Below are 22,610 nucleotides of genomic sequence, written 5' to 3' on the forward strand. Positions count from 1 at the left end.
GGCCCGGCCCCCCTTGATGTCACAGGGCCGGCCCGCCCGCCGCCGCAGTGACAGCTCCGCCCGGTGCCCGTCAGGCCCTGCCCAGCCGAGCCGCGCAGCGGGAGCGGGGCGGACCTGCCATGGCCGACGACTTCGGCTTCTTTTCCTCATCTGAGGCGGCCGGCGCCGAGGAGGACCCGGCCGCCGCTTTCCTGGCCCAACAGGAGAGCGAGATCGCGGGCATCGAGAACGACGAGGGCTTCGGGCCGACCGACGGCGAGTCGGCCACCCCCCCGACCGGGCAGGCGGCCCAGCCGGAACCGGGTGAGCGCCGCGGAGCAGGGGCCGCCTGGGTGTGGGCATGGAGGGCGTAAAGGAGAACTGTGGAGGGCAGGGGGATGTCTCCTTCTGCACCCCCCACCCCTTGGGACTGTGTTCCCCGCAGGATGCCCAGCGTCCCCGGTGGGTGAATGGGCTCCCCAGTGGCCAGGCCTGCATCCCAGCAAGGGCTGTCTGGGGCCTGTGTTTGATGTTGTGGTTCCCTCTCAAAACTGAGGATGTGGGGTGAGTCCTGAGCTGGGACTTGAAGGCTATGGGGTGATTTCTCCCCCATATGCTGAGGCTGGGTTGCTTGTGTTGGATGGACTGTCTCCTTGGCTGGACCTATCTCCTTGTCTCAGTGGCCCCAGCTAGGGCAATGTGAGAGGCATCTAGGTGAAGGTAAGGAGCTATGACAGCCCTGCCACTGTCCCCACAGAGAGGAGAGCCCTTTGGGTTGCAGAATGGAAGGCATTTTCATTGGGAACATCGTGGTCCCAGGCCCTGCAGGTAAAAGGTGCTAATCCTGATCTCTTACCTCTAGTCTGCAGAGGCTCGGCGGTCTGTTGTCTGCATGGACACTGCTGCCACAGTACTCTGGCTTCTTCCCCTTAGCAAGGCCCACAGGGCCTCCTTGTGCTGTGTTTCACCTTTCCACAGACAGGGCTGTGGGGGCAGATCTGGGCCTGGGGAGCTGTTGACAGCCGCGGTGATAAATGCAGTCAGACAGGCTGGAGCTGGGTGTAGCCAGAGCTGCACCATGGGGGCGAACACTGTCGGGATGGTGCTTGTCTGAGCTGCATGTGGCTGCCTGTGCTTGCTGGTAGAAGCCTGTGGTTGTCACTGGGGAGAGCTCAAGGTCTGGAGCTTAAAGCCTCTTCTCTCCCAGCAGTGAGACCCCTGCATGGGGCTGGTGTTGTGATCCTGGTGTGCAGCTCTCAGTGTTCTCTGGGGCTGGGAGGCACATGGGGGTGTACCCCAACTGTGGGTGTCGGAGGTGCCTCATTCCCAGCAACTTGTCCCAAGGGCATCACCCAAAGTGGGCTCTCAAGGGCCTCAGCATGCATGCATGCCCTCCTCTGCTGGGGGACCATGCTGCAGTGTCTCTGTGGGCTCTGTCCCTCACAGAACTGCTGTCCCTTCACAGCCCTTCACTGCTGGGCACTCAACCGTCCATTGGCAGCCTCTGCCTAGCTGCGTGCAGCTGGGGGTTGGTGATGTTGTCTTTCCACAGTCAAAGCACCTGCCTGTGTCCAGCCTTGTGCCTGGAACAGCTTCTCTAATCTTCAGATAAGATAAAACACTAGTGAAAACACTGTAAAGACATAAATACCCAGAATGGTTTGTCTGGAAGATAGAGATGCTTGCTGGCTGAATCCCACCAAGGACAAAAAACAGTGGGGCTGTTGTGGATAGGTATGCTGGGCTGGGAATGGTACAAACAAACTCCCAGGAACAGATTTGTTTCAGCTGGGGCCACCTGCGATCATCTACAGCTGCTGTAGTTGTAATTGTCTTTCTTCCCTTTTTCCTAGCTGGTTTCCAGAATGGAGGAACCACTGTCAATGGAGATGTCTTCCAGGTGAGAGCTCAGCCTCTTGCCCAGTGGTGCTAAGGGAGATTGGGTGGGTATGGGGCAAACACTGCTGCTCTGCTCCCAGTTTGCTACCCAAATGCAGAATCACTCTGAAAAGGTGTGTGTCTCCTGGGGTGTCCTGGCAGCTCCATTCTCATCCCTCTTTGAAGAGAAGATTGGTTCTGTCTGCCATGACCTGCCCCAAATCTCTTTGCAGGTGGCCTGTGCCGTTAAGGAGTGCCCCATGTCTCTGGCCTTGATAGCTCCTGGAGGCAGCCAGAAGCCTCTCTTGGAGAGGCCAGAGCCAGGGCAGGGCTGCTATAGGACACTTGCTTTGTTGACTCAGTAGCGTCTCCTGTTAAACCCACTTGCCCTATGGCCAAGGATTTTTAGTGGAGGCTACCCACTGGGGTCTTAGCTCTCTTGGGGAGCCCCAAGCCCAGCTTTGGTGGCTGCAGGAGGAGCTGTGCCAGCACTTGACAAGCCCTTCACCCCACTCAGTGCCCAGCAGCGTGGCATGTGCATTGCCCGTGCCTAGATTAGGGGGTGATAATCACATCAGGCACTGGGCAGGCTTAATTAGATTGGGGATCTTGGAGTAAAGATGTAATCCCATGGCTGAGCTTGTTGTCAGGCTGGGAATCCTGGCCAGCACAAGGTGTTAGGAGAGGTACTGAGCCAGCATGGTGCTGGGACAGGTGGGAGCTGGGCTCAGAGGAGCTAGAGAGGCTCTTCCCTGTGGGATGGTGTCCAGGCATCAGCCTCTCCCGGTCTGCTCTGGGCAAGCTGTAACAATGCTCAGTCCTGGGGCCGCTTCAGCTCAAGTCAGGGTCAGGGGAGCCTGGTGCTGATAGGAGCATGTCACAAAGCTGGTGGCTGCTCAGGGGTTGTGAGAGGAGCAAGTCAGGGAGGGAAAGGCTGGGAAGTGTTTCTGTGTGACAGGCCTGGGAGCTGGGACAGCAGCTTGAGCACTTTGGGGACTCTGTCCCACATGTCTGAGGCTGTCACCCTCCTTCCCCCCTATCTTGTTTTGTCTGAGTGCCCTTTGAGGTGGCTGTGGAAAGAGCTAGTGCTGATGGTGAGGTGCTCTTGTCCTACAGGAGTCCAATGGCCCCACCGATGCCTATGCAGCCATAGCCAAGGCTGACCGGCTGACCCAGGAACCTGAGAGCATCCGCAAGTGGAGGGAGGAGCAGAAGAAGCGCCTGGAGGAGCTGGGTGAGACCTGAGGCCATGTGTGGCCATGCTCATGGCAGTTGGGTCCCATGGTATCCCTCACCTGGAGGTGATTCAGCTGCACCCCAGAGAGGTGTCTTGTGGCCCACACTGTGTGGGTGCCCCTGCCCAAGGTCTGCTATCCTTGGGGCAGTGATGTCTTTCAGACAGTACTAGGGACTGGGGACAAGGCTGGAGAGCTGCCCAGCAGAATGAGTGCATGGCAGTCTGGCCAATGGGGCTTGTCTTGCTCTGGCCTTAGATGCAGCATCGAAGGTGACTGAGCAGGAATGGCGTGAGAAGGCCAAGAAGGACCTGGAGGAATGGAACCTGCGTCAGAATGAGCAGATGGAGAAGAACCGAGCAAACAACAGGTATGTTGGGGTCAGCATGGCCACAAGGGCTGCAATGGGAGCTGCTGTGCAGCCAGATCTGGGATGTCTGGGGGCCTCCTTCCCCACAGTGGAGCCCAGCCCTGCAGGGATGGAGCTTTGCCAGGCAAGGGGCTGAGTGGCTCCAGTGGCTGTGCAGAGCTGCTCTGGCTGGGACCACACTGGGATCTTGGCACATCCTTCCCCCTGCATGGGCCTCACCCTGGGGCAGGGTTGGGGCACTGTGTCTGCAGGTTGTCCTGGTGCTGTGTGAACTGTGGTGAGTGGGTCACGCTCTCTGGGAGGACATTAACCCCCTGTGTGTTTCTCTCTCTCTAACCCTCTGCCTGCCTGTCTGCTCTACGCTCTCTCTCTTGTCTCTGCCTCGGGGGCTATAGGATCGCTGACAAAGCCTTTTACCAGCAGCCGGACGCCGATGTGATCGGTTATGTGTATGTGCCTCTTACGGACCATATCCTGCCCCGCGGGGTCTGGGGGTCCTGGGGCTGCCCAGCCAAGGGAAGGGGGGATGCTGGGAGGTACTGGGCCATGGTGAGGTCCGATAGGGAGGACAGTGCAGCTGAGTGTCTCCTTGTCTCCAGATGGTGGAGTCTTAGGAGGCAAGTGGAGCTCCTGGAAATGCCTCTGTGAGGGCTGTTGAAGAGGCAAAGCTTGGGGTCTTGTGCCTTTTGGGGGATGGCTCTGGGAGTGGAGAAGTCTTGGGAGCAGGCAGACACTCCAGTGCTCCTGGATGAATGATGTCTTGGGTGAGTGCAGCTAACAACAGCCTTGAGCATCATGTGTCTCTGGATCCCAGAGGATGCTGAGCTCATCAGCTGGAGCAAGGGGACAGGAAGCAGGGACATGAGGGGTTCCCAGACAGAGGGGAGGGTCTCCTTTGAAAGGGTTCTGCCAGTAACAACCCTCCATGTCTCTGCAGGGCCTCGGAGGAAGCATTCCTGAAGGAGTCCAAGGAGGAAACCCCTGGCTCCGAATGGGAGAAGGTGGCTCAGCTCTGTGATTTCAATCCCAAGAGCAGCAAGCAGAGCAAGGATGTCTCGCGGATGCGCTCGGTGCTCATCTCCCTCAAACAGACACCCCTGTCCCGTTAGCTGCTGCCTGGCACAGCTGGAGCACAGCCAGGCAGGGCTGAGCTCACCGAGCCCAGAGAGGGGCCTCATCCTGCCTGCTCCCGGCTGTGCACCTCTGCTGTGCTTGAGTCACTGGTTATAACTCTCCCCATGGTTTTCCTTTGCTTAAAAGGTGCATCGGTCTCTTTTTACACCTATTTATTACACTGTGGCATTTCCCCGGGAAGCGACACTGGGTGGCAGAGCTGAGTTACAGCAGGGGAGCCCGCAGCCTGGGCTGAGTTTGTGCCCAGAGGCCTGGCTGAGTGAGAGGGGGAACATCCCCCTGGTGTTCCCCTCCTCACCCCTGCACTGGGAATAAACCCACCTGCGGCTCTCCTGGAGCAGCTACAGGCATGGCAGCCGTATGTCTGATGCTGGGACCCAGGCAGTGATCCCAGCGGGACCCTGGGGTTGTCACCTGCCTTTCCCAGGGGTTTAGAGCAGAGCTGGTGTGGGAAGGAAGAGGAACAGCCCTTCCTCAGCTCTGCACTGCTAAGTCTGCAGGAGCATGGCTGCAGCATGATGCTGCTGGGCCGAGGAATGTGAGTACAGGCAGCCAGGCTGGGCTGAGAAGGCCCCAAGCCCAGCAGAACTCTCCCCAGCCTGGCTCTGTGTCCCAAAAAGCTAGTGGGGCTCCAAGCAGTAGTTGCAGTGTCCGTGTCCCATCCATCCTGTGGGGTTGTTTGAGGTGGTGCAGGACACTGGGATAAGGCCATGGGGTGAGTGTATGGGATGTTTTCTGTCCCTCCAGCAAAGCAACTAGCAGTTGGGAATGTGGGTGCCAGGCTTTGGGACCCTTGGCTCTGCTCCTTCCCCTGATACTGGGATGGGAGATGGAGGCTGTGTGGTTGCAGGGAAGGAGGTAGGAAGGTTGAACCCCCACTTCCCTAATCCAGGGACCCAGAGCAGGACTGGGCAGAGTTCTGGTGCTGGGGCTTGTACTGTACTTGGAGAACAACCTGCACATCTGTGTGCAGCTGCTCTGTGGATTCTCTTTGGTCCCTGCTGGATTTATATACCTAAGGCAGCATGGGGAGATGCCTCAGTCCCACTCCCCACCCCACAAGACACTTTCTGGCCTGAACACCCAGTTTCTCTCCTCTGCTTGGCAGGGCCAGCATCAGCCCCTCCAGCTTGGAGGCCCAGCTCTGGAAACCTGCACAACTCCGGGCTAGCAGGAGAGGGACAGACCCGTGACATGGAGCAGAGCCCACTAAACATTTGCTTGAGCATCACTGCAGAGCCCTGTCAGTCAAACAGCAAGTACACAAAGCTCTCCTGCCCTGCAGCTATGGAGTCAGGAAGGTCACCTCTTTAGGGGTGACCAGGCACCCCTGGCTCAGGGGCACAGGCTCAGCAGTGAGCTGGGAAGGGGAATGGGTGTGTTGGGAGTCACTTGGGTGTCATTATGTGCTGGGATTGTGCCCCTTGTCCATAGGGCTATTGCTCCTACTCTGTCCCACTGTGCTCCAGCAAGCATAGGCAGCTCTGCTGTGGTGCAGGATGGACACTGGTACAGGGTATCCTGGGGGCTGGCTGGCTGCTTCTGCCTCTCACTGCAGAGCAGAGGGAAGTGAAGCAGTCACCCCACCGTGCTCTGTCCCACTAGCCCTCCTGACAACTGTGCCCCCTGTCAGGCAGGACAGCCAGCTCCCGGGGAGCCATGCCCACAGCTCTTCTACATCCCCCTGGCTTTGGTATCTGTGACTGTTCGAATTACCTGTTACAATAAACCCACATCTCCAGTCCTACAGGGCACTGTCATCTTTCTGCTTCAGCAACACGTGTGTGCTTAGGAGAGAACACAGCCCCACAGAAGCCTCCTGTGGAAAGGAGAGGTGGGGGAAAACCACATCCTACAGGAAGAAACAGGAGCAAGGGGAAAGGACCAGATGGTTTGTGCTGGGCTGGGGCAGAAGCAGTGGCAGCCTACCCTATCCAGGTTGTCAAGGGATTGTTTTCACAGATCTGACCACCCACTGCCTCCCACAGCCCTGCCCCAAGCTGGTTGGGTTGGTGAGTGCCGGTGCCAGTGAGCCAGCCAAACACGGCTTCTGGGGAAGACATGCTAAGCAAGCAAAGTGCAGGGCTCCCTGGTGGGGCTCACCCTGCTCAGTGCTGGCAGTAGCTCATTTGCACACCCTCACACCTCATAAGTTGGCTATGGTGGGCAAGAGCCTTCCCCTCTGTCCCTGCTTGTTTGCAGGCAGAAATGGGTTCCCCCTCACCCAGAGGTAGGGTTCTCCTCTAGAGAAGCTCTTGAAGGCACAGTGGGCTCCACAAACTGCAAAGGCGCCACAGGACAGGGAGGGCCAGGGCACAGGCACCAACATGCAGACACCCAGTGCCTGGAAATGCCCCAGGCAGCTCAATGTAGGAGACACCACAGCACATTAGTGGTGTTTGTGCCCCTTTCCCCTGCAGGTATGAGCTGCTGCAGAGAAGGAGCAAACAGAGCCAACAGCTCCATGTCCTCCCAGCCCTGCAGCCCCGACACGGGAGAGCAAAGTCTTGTTGCTCAACAGACCCCCCTGGTATGATCTACACAGTCTGTCACGATGCAGGGAGTGCAGTTCCCTTTAGCTCAGCTTCCAGCCCATGTGAAGCACTGAGCCATGCAGGAACTGACTCCCTAGCAAAAGCAGCAGCAGGTCCCCATTTTGGAAATGTGAGTTCCCACCTTGTTTTCATCAGGAGTTGCATCTCGTGTCCTGCTTGCATCACTGCAGCTGTGAGGCAGCTCTGCCTGCTCCCTTTCCTTCCTACACTGTTTACTCTCTGGCCTCTCAATGCTCTGCCACCCAGTATCAGTCAGAATCTCGCTGCAATTCACTTTATTACTCACTGGTTGCAAACCAACAGCTTACTTATTCTCCCCAGATAATTCACCTGCTGCTTATGAACTTTGTCCTTTAGGACCAGGCCACAAACAGAACTTCCTACTTGGACTGCTCATTTCTCAAATGCTGGTGCACCACCTGAACAAAAACACAACTGGACCCCAGGGCACAATTTTAACAGCATGACGGCACCAAGCAGGGATGAGAGCTCTGACAGGGCTCTGTGAGACACAGCCTCCAGTGCTGCAGGAGAACAAGCTCTCAGGGGATCAAAAAACGCCACGGCCCAAGTATCAGGTTATTTACAGAGTTGTATTAGCCAGTTTCCAGAGCTCTGGAACACGGAGCCTCTCCAGCACCTTCTCCACCAGGACATCACAACTGTTTCCCAGAAACTCCGTCCGCAGCCAGAATCCAGCTCGGCACAGGCTGGTGGGGGCACACCCGCAGCTCCCTTCTCGCCTGACTTCACTTTCTGGACTTCATGGCTGTGACTGCCATGCCCCCGAGGAGGGCCGCGAAGGTTAAGCCCTGGGCCAGGATACGTGCCCGCATCATCAGCTGGGACTTGCGGGTGTCGCCCCTCTTGAAGTTGATCAGCCCGTAGGTCAGGACGCCGAGGGTGCAGAGGCAGCCTGCGGAGGGAAGGATGGGGGATGCTCGGCGGGCAGGGGCTCTGAGGAACAGCTCACGCCTCCCCCGCACCTGAGCGCTGCCGGCCCGTGGAGCACCCCCAGACCAGCCCCACTGCCAGCCGGCCCTGCCCTCAGCCCCACACCGCCCCCCCGCCCTCCCCTCACCCAGGGGCACCAGCGGGTTCTCGCGGGTCTTGCGCAGGAACTTGTCGCCGAAGCCCTCCTCCCTGAACACCGGCAGCACGATGGGCTCCAGCGGCGGAGGAGGCTCGGCCGCCATGGCTGCGGCAGCAGGAAGGTGACCACCGGGACCCTCCTCGGCCGCCGTAGCCAGGAAGCGTTACAGAGAGCGCTCTGTCCGCGGGGTATGATGGGGGTTGTAGTCCGCAGCCAGACGATCCCGACAAGCGGCGCTGCAGGCTCGGGACTACATTTCCCGTGGTGCCCCGCGGCCCATCCCGGCGCGGCGCTGGCAGCAGCGTGGAGCAGCCATGCCGAAGGCGAAAGGGAAGAACCGGCGGCACAAGTACTCGTACAACCTCAACCGCAAGCGGCTGTACCGCAGCGCCCGCCGCCGCGCCGCCCCGCGCATCGCATGGTGAGGGCCGCGGCATGGGGGGGGGAGCTGCTGCAGGTCTCGGGGGGTGCCGGGGGGACGCTTGTGTGCGGGGAGCGGAGCGCAGGCCGTGATGCCGGTGCCTGTCCCCGCGCAGCTCGCACATCCGCCAAGCATGGGACCCTACCAAGTCGGTGGCGCAGAACCTGGCCGAGATGGGCCTGGCCGGCGATCCCAACAAGGCCGTCCCCATCCCCAAGAAGAAGCGGCTGGTGAGTGTGTGAGCGGGAGGGATCGGCTGCTCCGTTGTGGCTGATGGAAGGTGATGCCTCCCCCAGGACACGCAGCCAGGATGGGGAAGAGCAGCCTGCCCTGGGCACGGGTCAGGTGGCTCTGGGTCGGTCTCTGTAGGTGGATGGGTTTGTTATCCGTGGATATCGTTTTCTTGCCAAGAACCTGGTGTGGGAACAAGCTCCAGTGTCACAGAGAGATAATGAACTGTAGAATAAATCATGGGCTTCACTAGAAATTATGTCAGTCAATCTCCTTGAGACTTGCCAGGGAGAGGTGGGGTTGGGAACACAGCAGCCGAGTTGCTCCTAATAGCAAAGCTTTTGTATGTACAGTAGCACCAGGCTGGCCTGCCTGCGCCAGTGGGCAACACTTCCAGGCAAAAGGTGGCCCCACAAAACGTCACACTCGTGAAAAATAAACAGGAGTGACCTTGTTTGCCATTTGTCTGTGTCCACACTGTGACAAGGTTGCCCTCGAGCTAGCTTGATGGCGCAAATAACAGCTTTTCTTAAGCCAGCTGAGATTTCTCTGTCCTTGCAGCCATTGGGTAAGCAGTTTGGAGTTCTGGGAACAATGTATCAGGACACGGCTCTCTTCCAAATGGGCTCTTCTTGAGTTGCTTTTTCTCTCGTTCAACACAGGGGATGGAAATGGAAAGCAATGGACAAGACCAAGGAAAGCAACTAGTGCGGAAGCCCTATGTGCTGAACGGTCAGTGCTGCTGCTGCCCGCCCCAGGGAGCACCTCCAGCCCTGGCGGTTTCCTGCTGAGCCACAAAGGCAACTGCTGCTGTTGCTTTTGGGGTTCTCCCAAGGCCCTCTGGGTTATTTTATCTCTCATCTTTGTGCTATGCCCTAAGAGTGTTACTTCTCCTCCAGGCTTGTAGAGGAGCAACCCCCCTGGCAACAGCTGGCTGGAGATTCCCAGCCAGGCTGGAGCTGAGTGGGAGCCAGGACAGCAGCTCTGCCATTCCTGTGTGTCCTCTGGCTCAGGAGTTTCCTTTTCCCTCCTGTGCTGCCTTCTTTGCAGTATTTCTACCTGCAGCCCTAAGAGGGCTCTTGTGGCTCAGAAACGGGCTGGTTTGTGGCACCAGGGTGACAAACTGAGGCTGCAGTATCCTGCGTGTTTCGGTGGCGGACTGGGCAGCTCTGAACAGTCACACTGCAGCCTGAGCAGAAATGTTCCTCTTGTGCTGCAAGCAGGATGCTGCACATTGTGCTGAGGACTGTTGTTTTCCTCCATGATGGTGCTGGGAAGCCACCTCCTTTCTGCAGCAGGACTTGATCTTGGGAAGAGGCTGGGGACTTCTGAGATGCTGCTTGCTTCCCTCCCCTGCTTCATGGTGTCTCTGTTCTCTGCCTAGAGATGGAATATGAGGCCAGTTTGCCCGAGAAGAAGTCGAACACACTCTCACGAGATCTCATTGACTATGTGCGGTACATGATACAGAACCACGGGGAGAACTACAAGGTCAGTACTGGCTGTCCCAGAGCGAGCAGCACCCAGAGCAGCTTGCTCCTGGATCTTCTACAGAATGGGAACCAATGATCCTCTCTGTCCTGGCTCCCATGTTGCAGTGAGCTGTTAAGGGAACCTTGGCCAGGTTCCTGTCTGAGTCAGGCAGTGATCACAGCCGGCCTGGGTGGATCTTTGGAGTGTGGCTGGGCGGATTTGATGTTTGCTCCTGGGGACAGCCCTCTGATTTATGCTTTCCTTTGTCTCAGGAAATGGCTCGAGATGAGAAGAACTACTACCAGGATACTCCCAAGCAGATCAAGAGAAAGATCAACGTGTACAAGAATTTCTATCCTGAGGAGTACAAGGAATTTGTTGCATCCCTCAAGCAGGAGAAGATGGAGGTGCAGTGACTGCTCTTTTCCCTCAGGTTTGCCTGCAAGTGCAGGTTTGACACAACTGTTTTCTATGCTGAGCACAGACTGACAGGTGCCTGCAAGCCGAGCTACGCAAAGCACCTGGTGATGGAGGAAGGACCTTCATTAAACAGATATAATCAGGTGTGAAAGTTTTTTGTCTGTGGGTTGTGGCATTGGGACTGAGTGTGCTGTGCCACTCCCTGTGCGTGGCAGCCAGTGCTCTTGTTGCCTTGTTAAAATAAACTGCTTTTCCAAGGTGATGTCGGTGTCTTACTTATGGGTTCCTGCTTGGCACAGCCCTGCTTTGAGAGCTCCCAGTGCCATGGTGGGACATGGGCATTGGGCACATGGCACCCTCTGCAGCAATGGGTGCAGGCAGCACTAGAACCTCTGCTGACTTCCCTGTAGGCAGCAGAAGTTGAAGCAGGATCATGTGCTGCTTCCTTCCCCTGCAAGTGACCTTCCTGCCTGCAGGCTGGAAGAGCCCTTCACTGCCAAGGAGCTGGAGGGCAGTGCAGTGGTCAATCTCTTTTATTGACAAAAGGAAGGAGTGACAGTACAAAAGGTTTAACAGCAGAGGTCAGCTGAGCGTATTCCCTTCTCCCAGGGTGCTCTCCAGCTTCCATGATTGGGTTTCCAGGACCCAGCACCCTGTGGCCTGACCCAGCAGCCTCCTGCCTGCAGGCAGGGCTTCCTTCATCCCCTGTTACCTGGTGAAGCTGAGAGGGAGGGAGATCAGGCAGGGGGGCAAATGCCCGCTGGGCACAGCACCTACCAAACAGCCCGTCTTTGCCCCTGTTCAGGATGAAGGGCTGCCCAATACCTGCCTTCATCTCTCCTCAACAGGGCTTTAATTACAGAGTTGGGGGAATTGAGAGCTGTGCTCAGCACTGGCAAGGAACAGCCTGAGCTGGTGATTCCTGCCGGTGTGCACTGCACTGGCAGCACTCCTTCACCAGCCCCATTCATTGAATATCCTGCAGGGCTGCTGTGAAGGTGTGGGGCGCTGCCCTGTGCTGCATGTTCCTGCTCACTAGGAGCTCATGATTCCATCCCAAGGGTGAGTTCATCCTTGAACTGATGGGGGTTGGCTGCCCTCCCCCTGCGGCAGAGTGCTCAGGGTCTGGGAGAGCAGCGTCACCAGCAGGCTCTTCACGTGGAGGATGCTGTTGGCAGTGTTCAGGCTGTCCCAGGTGGCGCTGGTGGGCAGCAGGAAGACCTCCCGCTGCTCGCTGAGCGTGTGTAGGGCCAGCTCCTCCCACAGCTCTGCTGTGCTCAGGGCATCACTCTTGTCCTGTGAGGAAAGAAGAGGCTGCTCAGGAGGGGAGCAGTTGCCCAGAGCTGGCAGCAGCCTGGTCCTGGCAGGAATCATGTGCGGGCAGGGCTGTCTCTTGCATTGGAGTCACTTTGGCACAAGCTAATGGGGAGCAGCATGATGCATGCGCCTGGTCAACTGCCTGGAAATATATTCCCCATCCAGGATTTGGCGTGTGCTGCCTGGGTGTTCTCCTGAAACTCATTAGCCAGGCACTGGCAACTGCAGCCGTCCCTCCCGATGAAAACTGGAGGAGACTGTCCCAAGAGATCAGATTTTGCAAGAGTTGGTGGATTTGGGTTATCAGGATTTCCCCTCGGGGCCCTGGGGAGGGATTTCACTGGAAACATGCCCAAAGGCATCTGGGGACAGACAGATGGATACCAACCTGCTTATTGGCCAGCACCACCAGGGGCAGCTGGGGCTCTATGGCCAGCAGTGTGTGCAGCTCCTGGCGTGCTGTCACCAGGCGTGACCTGTCCACCGAGTCTACCACGAACACCAGCACGTGGGCATGGCTCATGTAGTCGGGCCAGTACGCTCGCAGGTTCTTGCTGCCACCCACTGTGGGAGATGGAGAGAATCAGGCACCAGTGTGGGGATCAACCAGACCTCCCGTCACCCAGGATGCTCTTTACCCCCAGCCTGGTGTCGGCAGGGGGAATGCTCCAGGTGGGGGTCATACTCCAGGCCATGCAGGGCCAGGGCAGCCTTACCCTCCAGCAGCTCCATCTCTAGCCCCTCAACAGAAAGCTGGGTGCAGCTGAAGCCCTGGGTGGGTGTGAAGTGCTTCCTGGCCGTCTGGTTGCAGATGTAGTGCAGGACGCTGCTCTTCCCTGCCCCATCCAGCCCCAGCACCAGCACTTGCTGCCACTCCAGCTGAGGGGGTACAGGAGGGTGTTCTGTGAGTGGGAGCAGGTCCCAGTACCTGCAGCAGCATGGTTATGGGATAGTTGAGCAATGAGCCCAGAGCAAGGGGTCCTGCTGGCCCCTCACTCTCCTTTCTATCCTGGTGGGCTCCACTGGCTGTTCAAGCTGGGGACCCCTCCCCTGGCAGGACGTGCTGCAGGAGTGTACCCCACGGGATGTACCCCAAGAATACCCTGGGGAATCCAGTCTGACCGGCTCCAGGGGATGACAGTGCGAGATCCCAGTGGGAATCCTGGCCCTGGGCCCCCTTCCCAAGCCCTGTGTGGATTCTGCTGGCAATCCAGAACCTTCCCCAGCCTGGGGAGCACAGGGGTAGCCCCGACCCTGCCCCTTCCCCAGCTTCACGGTCCCGGGGGAGAAGTGAGGAACCAGGAGGGATCCCAATGCCCTGCCCCCTAGGAGAGATCCTGGTGAGGGGATCCCGGTTTAGGGGATGCCCGGAAGATCCGGACCCTGAGCCCTTCTCGCCCGCGATGGGCCGGGGGTGCCGGCGGTGGTCCGTCCCCTCCTTACAGCGTCTTTGTGGGGGGCTTGCTCCCACAGGTCCTGCTCCCACCATCCGTCCCAGTCGGTGCCACTGTTGGTGTCTCTGAAGTAGATCTTCCAGGCGATGTAGAGGAGGGAACAGAGGGCGAACACGGCGGTCCCGACCGTCAGCGCCAGGGCCCGGAGGGTGCGGGACAGAGTCATGAGGTACCAACAGTGCGCGGCTGCGACGGTGTGACCCCAGCCAGATGTGCCCGCGGGCAGCGCGCCAGATGTGCCCACCTCTGACGTCACCGCCGCGCTTAAAGGGGCCGCTCCGACCGCAAGCGGATGGATGGATGGATGGATGGATGGATGGAGGGGTGGAGGGAGGGAGTAATGGATGGATTGATGGATGGAGGAATGGAGGGAGGGATGGAGGGAGAATGGATGGGTGGATAGAGGGATGAATGGATGGATGTGTGGTGGGGATGGAGGGAATGGTATCAGGGAGATGGGACAATGGGCGGGGGGGGGCAGGTCTCTGACATGAGCAGCCCCAAGACCTCACACCCGCCCGGTGCCATGTGCCCGCTGCCCACAGGACTCGCATGTCCTCAATCCACCCCGCTGGCGCAACCCACCCCCGCGCCAGGCCAGACCCACGGCTGCTGGCCCTTCCCTGGAGCCTCCGTGAGCTGCTCCACTGGCGGAGCTGGAGCGTGGTCGGGCAGGCACCGGGTTAGGGGCTGGGACAGGGTTAGGGACAGGGACCGGGTTAGGGGCTGGGACCGGGTTAGGGGCTGGGACCGGGTTAGGGACAGGGACCGGGTTAGGGGCTGGGACAGGGTTAGGGACAGGGACCGGGTTAGGGGCAGGGACCGGGTTAGGGGCTGGGACCGGGTTAGGGGCCGGGACCTGGTTAGGGTCGGGCAGGGTCAGGCTGCGCAGAATCCTCGGCCCCGCCCCGTCAGCACAGCCCCGCCCTGCCCCGCTCATCCCGAACTACATCTCCCAGCGTGCTCCGCGCCCAGCCGCCAGAACTCGCGAGATTTGCAGCTCTTCGAGCTCTCCCGCGGGGCGGTCCCTCCGTTCCGGTGCCGCTGTGGTACCGGCGCAGCGTCGGTGTCCTGCCGGTGCTTTCCCCGCCGGCTCTGCCATGTCGCCGCCGGTTCCTGTCCGACCGCACCCCACCGAGCCTCGCTAGCCTAAGCAGAGCCGCCGTCATGAGTGCGCGGCAGCCGGACGCTCCCGGTAAGCCTCCCCCAGAGCACTCCCCGCCGGGCCGGGCAGGCCTCCGCGGCGCTGAGCGCTGCCCTCTCTGTCCGCAGCGCTGGAGCAGGGCGGCGGCCCCCGGCCGGTGAAGATGTCGCTGCCTGTTGGCGTGCCGCGGAGGGCCTTCAGCTACGACGAGGGCCTGGAGGACACGGCGCCCATGACACCGCCGCCCGCCGACCTGTGCGCCAGCGTCCTCTGGAAGCAGCCGGTCATTCCCGAGCGCAAGTATCAGGAGCTCTCGAAGGTACAGGGCGGGCGGTTGCTGCGGTGCCCTTGGCAGCCCTCCCGGTGTGTATCACCGTCCCGGGGGAGCTGCCCTCCCCCTCCGCAGCAGAGACCCGGAGGCGCTGGGGACAGGAACCCGGCTTTGCGGCCTGTCTCTGTTATGAGAGCACTGCGGTACGGTGGGGATGGGCCTGTCTGGGGAGTCCCCTCGCTATGGGAAGTGTTTGTGGGTTTAAAGCTGTGAGTTGAAATCAGGGCGAAGGGGTAGATGTGGGCTGGCTGTAAATTCTTTATGTGAGGGTGGTGAGGCACTGGGACAGGCTGTCCAGAGAAGCTGTGGATGCCCCATCCCTGGAAGTGTTAAAAGTGAGGTGGGGCTTTGCTTTGAGCAGCCTGATCTAATGAAAGATGTCCCAGCCTGCAGTGGGGGCTAAACCAGACAATAATTGAAGGTGCCTTCCAGCCCAAGCTGTTGTACCAAATGACTGTGGGAGGGCTTTGAGTACAGGACTAGCTCTTTTACCTTTAGAGGCTGTTTTCCCAGTTTGAGGTGGCGCTGACTGTGGTTGAATAGAAGCAAATAACTTTGTATCCCTTAGAGCTTAACCTTGGATTTTCACATCATTTGAAAAAACAAACAAAAAAAATCTCATGGAACAAAACCTGAAGTTGTGGTTTGGCACAAAAAGCAAATTGTCCAGTTAGGGAATGGTGACTCCTGTGCTAAGAGGAGGATTTCTGTATTTCATGGGATTTCTTGTAGCATTCATTGTCTTGTCTTTGTTGCCTGTGTTTTGTGGTCAGTGGTAGATCTATGACTGCTGCATACACTGATAGGGAACTGATACAAGGAATGAGGTGGAAAACAAGGTCTAAACACCAGCCTCTAATCTGTGTGCCTGCTGTTCTGTAAATAGCTGGTTTCTGAGCTGTCTCTGGAAGGGTGCTCTTGCCCAATTGACCTTGTCCAATTTGCAGTTATGGGAATGGAAGCAGATATGTTATGGTTTCTTTCCTGTTGACCTTTTGTGCTTAGACTAACAACCTTTTGGCTCTGAGCCCTGTATATTTCCAAATACTGGATGCAAGTTCTTGTTCATTGCTAAGAACTGTAAGGTTCAAGCTCTAAACGTTTCCCAGCTGTAGTGAGAACAGTGTATGGGTTTATTGCAAGGGATGAAGGCTTGCTGCTAGAGGAGCTTGGCCTTGTACTTCATTTCAGTAGTTAGAGATGTGTCTTGGAAAGGTGCTGAGATACTTTCTCATCTTAAACTGTACCCTACTGCTTCCCCACAGATCGAGGAGGGGGATGCTAACATGAATGCATCTGTCATAACTCCTTCATCATCCACTGAAAGCGTGAACAAGGTGCCTGTGGTGAAGGCCAAGGCTACTCACATCATCATGAACTCTCTCATTACAAGTAAGAACTCTCACCTCTAATGTGGTGGCTAATGAGCACTTGATGAGCTTGGTAATGCCTCAAGGTAACCACCAGCATTCCTGGACAGCTGGTGGGTTCAAACAGACTGTGCCCTTGAGCTGTATGAGGGTTTTTGGAGGGTGCTTCTAGAAGGAACTAGGGAATAAGCCACACTTTTACTGCCTCTGTTTCCAGGTGGTGGCGGTGGGTGATAAGGGAGGGGTGCAGGGTATGTTATCTGCTGATAGGACACTGCAGTCAATGCCATCTTGTTGCTGAGGTGGCTGCTGCTGCTACTTGCTGTTTGCTTATTAATTTGTTATTTTTGGATGACAGGTAGAGCTTTAAAATTAACCAAAGTGGTGTGGAGAGCTGACATGCTGTGCTAATGAGGCACTTGCTGGCATTTCTGGTAGTTAATAGCAGCAGCTGCTGTCTTGCTTTAAAAAGCCCCCAAACTCATAAATAAAGATGCTTTAAAATGAAATTGGGTCAGTTTGCAACAAGAGGAATTATTCAAGAGTTAATCTGTCACTGCCTCTTCTTCTAGCAGCTGGGATCTCAGCTTCATCTTTTCTTCCAAGGACTTCTAGGCTTTTCAGACCAGCATTTTGGAATAGCTGTACATCTGCACTTCTTTAAGTCTTGGCTCAAAAGTAACCCCCACATCAGAAAATAACACCCAGGAATATGGCCTTCCTCCTGGAAAGCAACTTCTCTTTTAGTCTACTGCTAAAATGCTAATCTGGCTAAAACAATAATGGCCTAAAAATATTCTTTTGTAGTGAGAAGTCAGAAGCCCCAGCCTACACCTTCCAGGTGCTAACTTCAATCACAAATTGGAAATAAAGCCCTCTAGATTCCTCATATGCAGTGCACTGTCCCTGTAAATAACTAACATTAACATCGGAAGTGTTGCCTGTTTTAAAGGAGACCCTGGGCTTCTCCAGTCATCTTTGTGCTTGAATTCTTTCTGACTTTTTTCTTAGTTGATATCACTTTATTGGATGCTGGCTCTGTATTTGGCTGAAATAGTTTATTTTACCTAATCTAGAACCCCTATGACTCCTTCCCAGCTGTTCTGCAAGGCAGTGATTGTCAGTTAGCTCATGTGGGCAGACTTTCAGAAGACTTCATCTTTTTTGTCAAAAAAAATCCCTTGACTCTAAAGGGCCACTTCAGATGACCAGCTTACTGGGGTCTCCTGGATTTAGGAAGTTGTGATTGGGAGTGATGCAGCTTCTTGGGCAAGATGGATATAATTACAGGTGTTGCATTTGTAGTACAGCTGGTGATCTGGGACAAATCATCTGACTTAGCCTTATGACTCAGGGTAATTTTCAAGTCAAAATCTCACAAGTTTCATCTTGCTGCCTCTATCAACTCATCACAATGTGTAGGTACAAATGATGAAAAGTCCTGCATTTGGTTGCTGAAGCTGCCTTTATTTGTTAGAACTGTTTGTTGTGGCATTTGTGTTTGAATATGTGCTTTTGTCTGTTCCAGAGCAGACTCAAGAGAGCATCCAGCGCTTCGAGCAGCAGGCAGGGCTGAGGGAAGCTGGCTACACCCCTCACAAAGGCCTCACTACTGAGGAAACCAAGTATCATCGAGTGGCTGAGGCAGTCCATGTAAGGCTTGTTTTGCGTTGTTTTTTTCTGTGTGGGTTGTGTACTACCTTAACACATGCTTGGTGGTGGAACTGTTGGGGTATGTTGCTCTCCTTAAACTGCTTCCTCTGAAGGCTTTTAGCTGATTGTGTAGAAAAGGTTACCCACTTTTATTTTAAAGTTAGCATTAGCCTTTATAGCTTTGAAACTTTGAGATAGTTGTATTCCACAAATACGTCAGACTAGCACAGTCATCTTTCAAGCGGGGACATCCTTACACAGAATCTCTTGCTGTGCCTTTGGTGCCCTTCAGTTGACTGTTGAACTGTTTGTCCCAAGAGAACTTGTAAACCCTGTGTTTCTGAGGTGGAAGTCAGCAAATGAAATGAGGCTTGTTTGTGACTGCAAATAAAGACAAAGGGCTCGAATGAACATGTTTCTGATGAGCTCAGTTACCCACAATAATCTTGCAGTTGCAGTTTAATAGTGAACTGTTCTAGTGTACTCTCACAAGGTCAAAGTTACAGCAACAGTGTTGAACTGCATTAGTGTGGCTTGGATAGGCACGGGAAACGTCCTGAGAAGGTGCCCGTGTGGTTGGTGAACTATAACTGCCCTACAAGTGACTTCTTCAAAGTTCAGTTTGTACTGTAGTACTTGCAATAACCTGGTTTGTGTACACCTAGTTCCTGTTTATTTTTCCTGTGCTCTTCAAATGCAGTTAATTGCAGTGTTCTAGAGCAGTGTTTCCATCCTCTTGTATGGGGTTTACTTCTTAGGGTTTAGTGCTTCTACACCTTCTATGTTCTGTACAAGGTCTGGTGTCACCTTTGTTAGAGAACTTGTGGGACTGAAAGCTTTGTTGCTCTGAAAAATCCAGGAGACAGATGATTGCTGTGATATTTTGACTTGCTACCAGGGAGCTGAGCTGATGGGATGAAGCCAGGTCTGCTATGTCTGCAGCTTCCCTGTTATGCTGGTATTGAAGCAGTGCATTACTGCTGTCGCCTCTGAACTGGAGTGAACTGTAGGGTGTTGTCTTGCTTCCTCTAGCCTGGAGGATGTGTTTTGAGTGTAGTGGACTTCCAAAATGCTTAGATCTTGTGTGGAAAGAAGCTTAAGGGGTGTTTGCAGTTAGTGGGTGTGACTTTGGGTGAAATGACAAATCCTTAATCACATGTGATACAAACAGCTGCTCATTTTGACAATAAAATTATTCCTTATGTGTTGTGTTTAAGCTCTGTTCCTTCTGCATTTCTCTGAACAGAAGCTAAAAATGCAGAATGGAGAGATGACAAAAGATGACAAGCAGAGTTCTTCTGCTCAGTCCACTCCAAGCAGCACTCCCCAGTCTTCTCCCAGGCATAAAACCAGGTACTCTCTTCCCGGCAGACCACTGCCTCCTTTGGTTTCCTGAAGGCTGCTGCGGTGGGAGCTGCTACAAATAACCTTGTCCAGTGAGGGACTAAAGCGTGAAATTCAGAGCCTGCTGGGGATTTGTGTTGGATAGATCTGAAAGCTTGCTGAACTTGCACATGTCTATCTTTGTCCTGGGGTGGTAACAGAGCTATTAAGATAACTGTCTGTAAAGTTTCTGGTACAGTGGGGCCACTTGAAGTATTCTTGTGTTTTATACATCTCAATGATTTTTCCCTAGGAGTTGGTTTAGGCAGGGATCCTCTACTTCTCTAACTGGTCTAGACTTTGCCATGGAAACTGGTGGGGATAAATTGCCATCTGAAAGATGGAGCTTTTTTGGACCCAAAACCATCCAGAAATCCACCAATGATCCAGGTATGTCCTCTAAAATCTCCCACATTGCAAGAGTGGGGGGAGGACTGTCACACACAAACACTGTCTGTTTCTGGAGCCTTATCCTGCTTGTCTTGCTACTTTCTAGACCACTTTGTGAATATGCTATTCATGTCATTTCTGTGTGTATGTATAAGGCAGTTAGATACTGGGTATAGGTTTTACCTGAAAGCAGAAATAACTTGCACTGAGCTGCAGTGGAAGGGCAGTGTGTGAAGGTGGCAGCTTTTTATTCTGTCTGGTGGAACCAGAACTGGAAGTGTCAGCGTGGGATAAGCTTTAGATGACCTGAAGCTGCTGGGTCTTGCATAGGTTTTCTACAGTGTTGAGCATCAGTGATACTGTTCACTCCTGGCAGCAGTGGGAAAAAAGGACTTGGATGGTTTTCCTAGCTCTTAATTTGCTGTGGTTTATTTTCTTTATCAGGAGGATTTACCATCCAGTCCTATAAGGGTGCCCAGAAGCCGTCCCCAATGGAGCTGATGCGTGCTCAGGCCACTAGGATGTCAGAGGATCCAGTCACCTTCAAGCCACCCAAAATGGACACTTCAGTCACAGAAGGGAGGAAACAATCTCCACGGTCCCATAATATCAAACCTCGGGATCTGAATGTGCTGGCTCCCACTGGATTCTAGGAAGAATGCTTCTGGTGTCTTTAGCATCTAACAGGGTGTCTTAGGCTCTGCTTCCTTGTCCCATTGTGCTGCAGTAAAATAGGAAAATCTCCCTTCCAGCTCTTCATTTCAGAAGAGGGCACAGTTGTGAATGTCTTTCTAAAGCCAGTCTTGGAAATACCCCTGCACTAGTACAAAACCAGTGTAAACCATCCTGTCTGTTGTACTGCACCAGTTTGGTCTGCTAGGCTGCACTAGCTGTGCTTCCTGGTACACTAGACTGCATTAGAACCTGGAATAATGTATTGTAGGACAGTCCTGCATGTGGTGTGCAAGCAGGCTGGCTTGGCTACATGTAGTCTGATTGTCTTGTCCTGCTCAGTGCTGAAGTACCCTCGGGAGGACTTTGGTTCTGTGTGGCATGTGCAGAACACCAGCAGAAAATGATGGAAACAATCAAAGACTAAAAACTGGACCATTAACTGCCAGGAGGAAGTTGCTCTGAGAATGTGGAGGGTCAGTTTTAGATGTGGTGCTCCCTTTACTATCCAATGTCACCTTAACAGTTTGACACCTTGTAATTCCTTGTCCTTGGATTGTATTTTCTTTAAGGAAAAGAGGAATAGTGACCATTCTAAGATGCAATTACTAGAAAGACAAGGAGCAGAATCTAATGGGGCTTGGCAAAAATGAGGAAGAATTGCTTCTCTTCTGGCTCTTCATGTTCTTCCAAAAAGGTGGAAATGACCAGAGCTGGTTTGGCTTGAACTGAGTAATCTTCCTCTTTTCTTTCTGTGAAACAACACTGTCCTGCCCTAGACAACAGACCTGCATATGTTCTGCAATCTGGCTGCTGCTTGATTTGTTTGCTGTGTTTCCCCCCCCCCCCCCCCCCCAGCATTTTACCTGAATTGTGTAGGTCTGTGACACTTCTCAGGCTTTTTGTTTTATCGGCATTAAATGCATTTTGCAGGGCTGGGGGAGCAGATCAAGGCTAAACATTCCTCCCTGCTGTGGTACTGCTGTATGTAAATTTTGGTCTAGTCAGCACCAGTTACTGGGAACAGTCAGTGCTTGCTTTCCTGAGAAGTGGCAGGAACTCCTGGCTACCGTCTAATTCCTTAAGCATTAGAGGTAGTGTTGGTTTAATCTTCACCTGTCCAGTATCAAATGGGTCTCCTCTTGATCTCATGATTATGTGCAAGCTGCCTCAGTCAGCAGCAGGCTTTCTGTAGTGGTGAAGTGGCAGCAACAGCCTTGCATCTGGTACTGGAGGATTCTGGACATTTTATAGAGGTTACTTAACAGCTGGTAACTGCTGAGTTCTGTGGATTCTGCCTCCTTAAACCAAACCTTCTTCCTGGAGGGTGAGGCAGAGATGGCTCACTTGGCTGCTGTCTGCTCTGAAGAAGCACGTTTTGTGGCTCTGATTTCTCTCAAGCTTCAGCAGCACTACTGATGATGTGTTGTGTTCCAAGTCTCCCAGCCAACCAAGCAGTTGTCGCTGTCACCACTCATTTGCACCTTGGCAATCAGTCTCATTTGACATTAATTTATTTGTTGTCTATTCATGTCTCTAATGTGTATGGGTTTTTTTTTTGTGTTTTTTTTGTTTGTTTTTTTCTTACAAGAAAAATAAAATCCTTGTGAATGAAGGTCCAGCTGCTCTACCAGAGTTCCACTCCCAACCTCTGTTGCCTCTGAATGGCCTTTGAATGCCTACAGAAATGCCTCATTGCTCTCTGACTTCAGCTGTGATTTGAGTTGATGGCAGTGGATTTGAATTCAATATTCATCTTCATCACACGCACGCTTGCCTCCACTGCAGACACTTTGGTGGTCTGGAAGAGTCCAAGTGTTTTTCAGTTGATGCTGCTATCCAGTCCTCCCTGTTGACATGCTGATCCCCTTGGGCAAATTCATGGAGGTTGGTTTGGAGCAGAAATGTTCCTCTATTAATGTCTGACTAGTGTGGCTTGGGGATCCCTGCCCTGGGAATGCCCTCACTGCAGCCCATGCTTGGTATTTTCTGGAATATCATATTTTCCTAAATATTGAATGGTATTTTGGCATTTTGCTTGCTGTGCAAACTGTTGTCAGTTATGCCTGCATTAGTCTAATGCTATCCCCAGGCACAGTTGACAGAA

The 22,610-nt window shown here is 54.4% G+C and overlaps 5 protein-coding genes across 5 annotated transcripts; 3 read left to right on the plus strand and 2 right to left on the minus strand.

Moving 5' to 3' along the window:
- Nucleotides 1-35: 35 nt before the first annotated feature.
- Nucleotides 36-6,343, plus strand: CLTB (clathrin light chain B). Its single transcript, XM_031047468.2, has 5 exons — nucleotides 36-303; nucleotides 1,833-1,879; nucleotides 2,974-3,091; nucleotides 3,351-3,462; nucleotides 4,400-6,343. Exons 1-5 carry the CDS (start codon nucleotides 120-122, stop codon nucleotides 4,569-4,571), a joined length of 633 nt encoding a protein of 210 aa, XP_030903328.2. The 5' UTR covers nucleotides 36-119; the 3' UTR covers nucleotides 4,572-6,343.
- Nucleotides 6,344-7,725: 1,382 nt separating this feature from the next.
- Nucleotides 7,726-8,395, minus strand: HIGD2A (HIG1 hypoxia inducible domain family member 2A). Its single transcript, XM_005147324.3, has 2 exons — nucleotides 8,233-8,395; nucleotides 7,726-8,067 (listed from the first exon to the last, which is right to left on the minus strand). The coding sequence occupies exons 1-2, from the start codon at nucleotides 8,345-8,347 to the stop codon at nucleotides 7,901-7,903; spliced, it is 282 nt and encodes a 93-aa protein (XP_005147381.1). The 5' UTR covers nucleotides 8,348-8,395; the 3' UTR covers nucleotides 7,726-7,900.
- A 110-nt stretch (nucleotides 8,396-8,505) lies between these two features.
- On the plus strand, nucleotides 8,506-11,051 carry NOP16 (NOP16 nucleolar protein). The gene is made up of 5 exons (XM_005147323.4): nucleotides 8,506-8,665; nucleotides 8,781-8,895; nucleotides 9,559-9,628; nucleotides 10,281-10,387; nucleotides 10,642-11,051. Exons 1-5 carry the CDS (start codon nucleotides 8,559-8,561, stop codon nucleotides 10,783-10,785), a joined length of 543 nt encoding a protein of 180 aa, XP_005147380.2. The 5' UTR covers nucleotides 8,506-8,558; the 3' UTR covers nucleotides 10,786-11,051.
- A 298-nt stretch (nucleotides 11,052-11,349) lies between these two features.
- ARL10 (ARF like GTPase 10) lies at nucleotides 11,350-13,861 on the minus strand. Its single transcript, XM_034066741.1, has 4 exons — nucleotides 13,550-13,861; nucleotides 12,823-12,985; nucleotides 12,495-12,670; nucleotides 11,350-12,085 (listed from the first exon to the last, which is right to left on the minus strand). Exons 1-4 carry the CDS (start codon nucleotides 13,724-13,726, stop codon nucleotides 11,858-11,860), a joined length of 744 nt encoding a protein of 247 aa, XP_033922632.1. The 5' UTR covers nucleotides 13,727-13,861; the 3' UTR covers nucleotides 11,350-11,857.
- A 712-nt stretch (nucleotides 13,862-14,573) lies between these two features.
- On the plus strand, nucleotides 14,574-22,118 carry KIAA1191 (KIAA1191 ortholog). Its single transcript, XM_005147322.3, has 7 exons — nucleotides 14,574-14,755; nucleotides 14,833-15,023; nucleotides 16,301-16,427; nucleotides 17,934-18,058; nucleotides 19,305-19,411; nucleotides 19,695-19,831; nucleotides 20,276-22,118. Exons 1-7 carry the CDS (start codon nucleotides 14,728-14,730, stop codon nucleotides 20,482-20,484), a joined length of 924 nt encoding a protein of 307 aa, XP_005147379.1. The 5' UTR covers nucleotides 14,574-14,727; the 3' UTR covers nucleotides 20,485-22,118.
- The last annotated feature ends 492 nt before the right edge of the window (nucleotides 22,119-22,610 follow it).

Source organism: Melopsittacus undulatus, chromosome 10, assembly GCF_012275295.1.
Source record: "Melopsittacus undulatus isolate bMelUnd1 chromosome 10, bMelUnd1.mat.Z, whole genome shotgun sequence".
In the NCBI taxonomy this organism is placed as follows: Eukaryota; Metazoa; Chordata; class Aves; order Psittaciformes; family Psittaculidae; genus Melopsittacus; species Melopsittacus undulatus.

What these genes read in the sequence shown, in the direction of transcription:
- HIGD2A (XM_005147324.3), bottom strand. Translation starts at nt 8,347, where the DNA reads ATGGCGGCCGAGCCTCCTCCGCCGCTGGAGCCCATCGTGCTGCCGGTG. An exon ending in GAACCCGCTGGTGCCCCTGG is followed by an intron (nt 8,068 to 8,232) that starts GTGAGGGGAGGG and finishes TTCCCTCCGCAG; the next exon opens with GCTGCCTCTGCACCCTCGGC.
- CLTB (XM_031047468.2), top strand. Translation starts at nt 120, where the DNA reads ATGGCCGACGACTTCGGCTTCTTTTCCTCATCTGAGGCGGCCGGCGCC. An exon ending in TCAATGGAGATGTCTTCCAG is followed by an intron (nt 1,880 to 2,973) that starts GTGAGAGCTCAG and finishes CTTGTCCTACAG; the next exon opens with GAGTCCAATGGCCCCACCGA. An exon ending in AAGAACCGAGCAAACAACAG is followed by an intron (nt 3,463 to 4,399) that starts GTATGTTGGGGT and finishes ATGTCTCTGCAG; the next exon opens with GGCCTCGGAGGAAGCATTCC.
- KIAA1191 (XM_005147322.3), top strand. Translation starts at nt 14,728, where the DNA reads ATGAGTGCGCGGCAGCCGGACGCTCCCG. An exon ending in GCGGCAGCCGGACGCTCCCG is followed by an intron (nt 14,756 to 14,832) that starts GTAAGCCTCCCC and finishes CTCTGTCCGCAG; the next exon opens with CGCTGGAGCAGGGCGGCGGC. An exon ending in GAGTGGCTGAGGCAGTCCAT is followed by an intron (nt 18,059 to 19,304) that starts GTAAGGCTTGTT and finishes TTCTCTGAACAG; the next exon opens with AAGCTAAAAATGCAGAATGG.
- ARL10 (XM_034066741.1), bottom strand. Translation starts at nt 13,726, where the DNA reads ATGACTCTGTCCCGCACCCTCCGGGCCCTGGCGCTGACGGTCGGGACC. An exon ending in AAGCCCCCCACAAAGACGCT is followed by an intron (nt 12,986 to 13,549) that starts GTAAGGAGGGGA and finishes GTACCCCCTCAG; the next exon opens with CTGGAGTGGCAGCAAGTGCT. An exon ending in TGGTGCTGGCCAATAAGCAG is followed by an intron (nt 12,086 to 12,494) that starts GTTGGTATCCAT and finishes CTTTCCTCACAG; the next exon opens with GACAAGAGTGATGCCCTGAG.
- NOP16 (XM_005147323.4), top strand. Translation starts at nt 8,559, where the DNA reads ATGCCGAAGGCGAAAGGGAAGAACCGGCGGCACAAGTACTCGTACAAC. An exon ending in GCCGCCCCGCGCATCGCATG is followed by an intron (nt 8,666 to 8,780) that starts GTGAGGGCCGCG and finishes GTCCCCGCGCAG; the next exon opens with CTCGCACATCCGCCAAGCAT. An exon ending in GAAGCCCTATGTGCTGAACG is followed by an intron (nt 9,629 to 10,280) that starts GTCAGTGCTGCT and finishes TTCTCTGCCTAG; the next exon opens with AGATGGAATATGAGGCCAGT.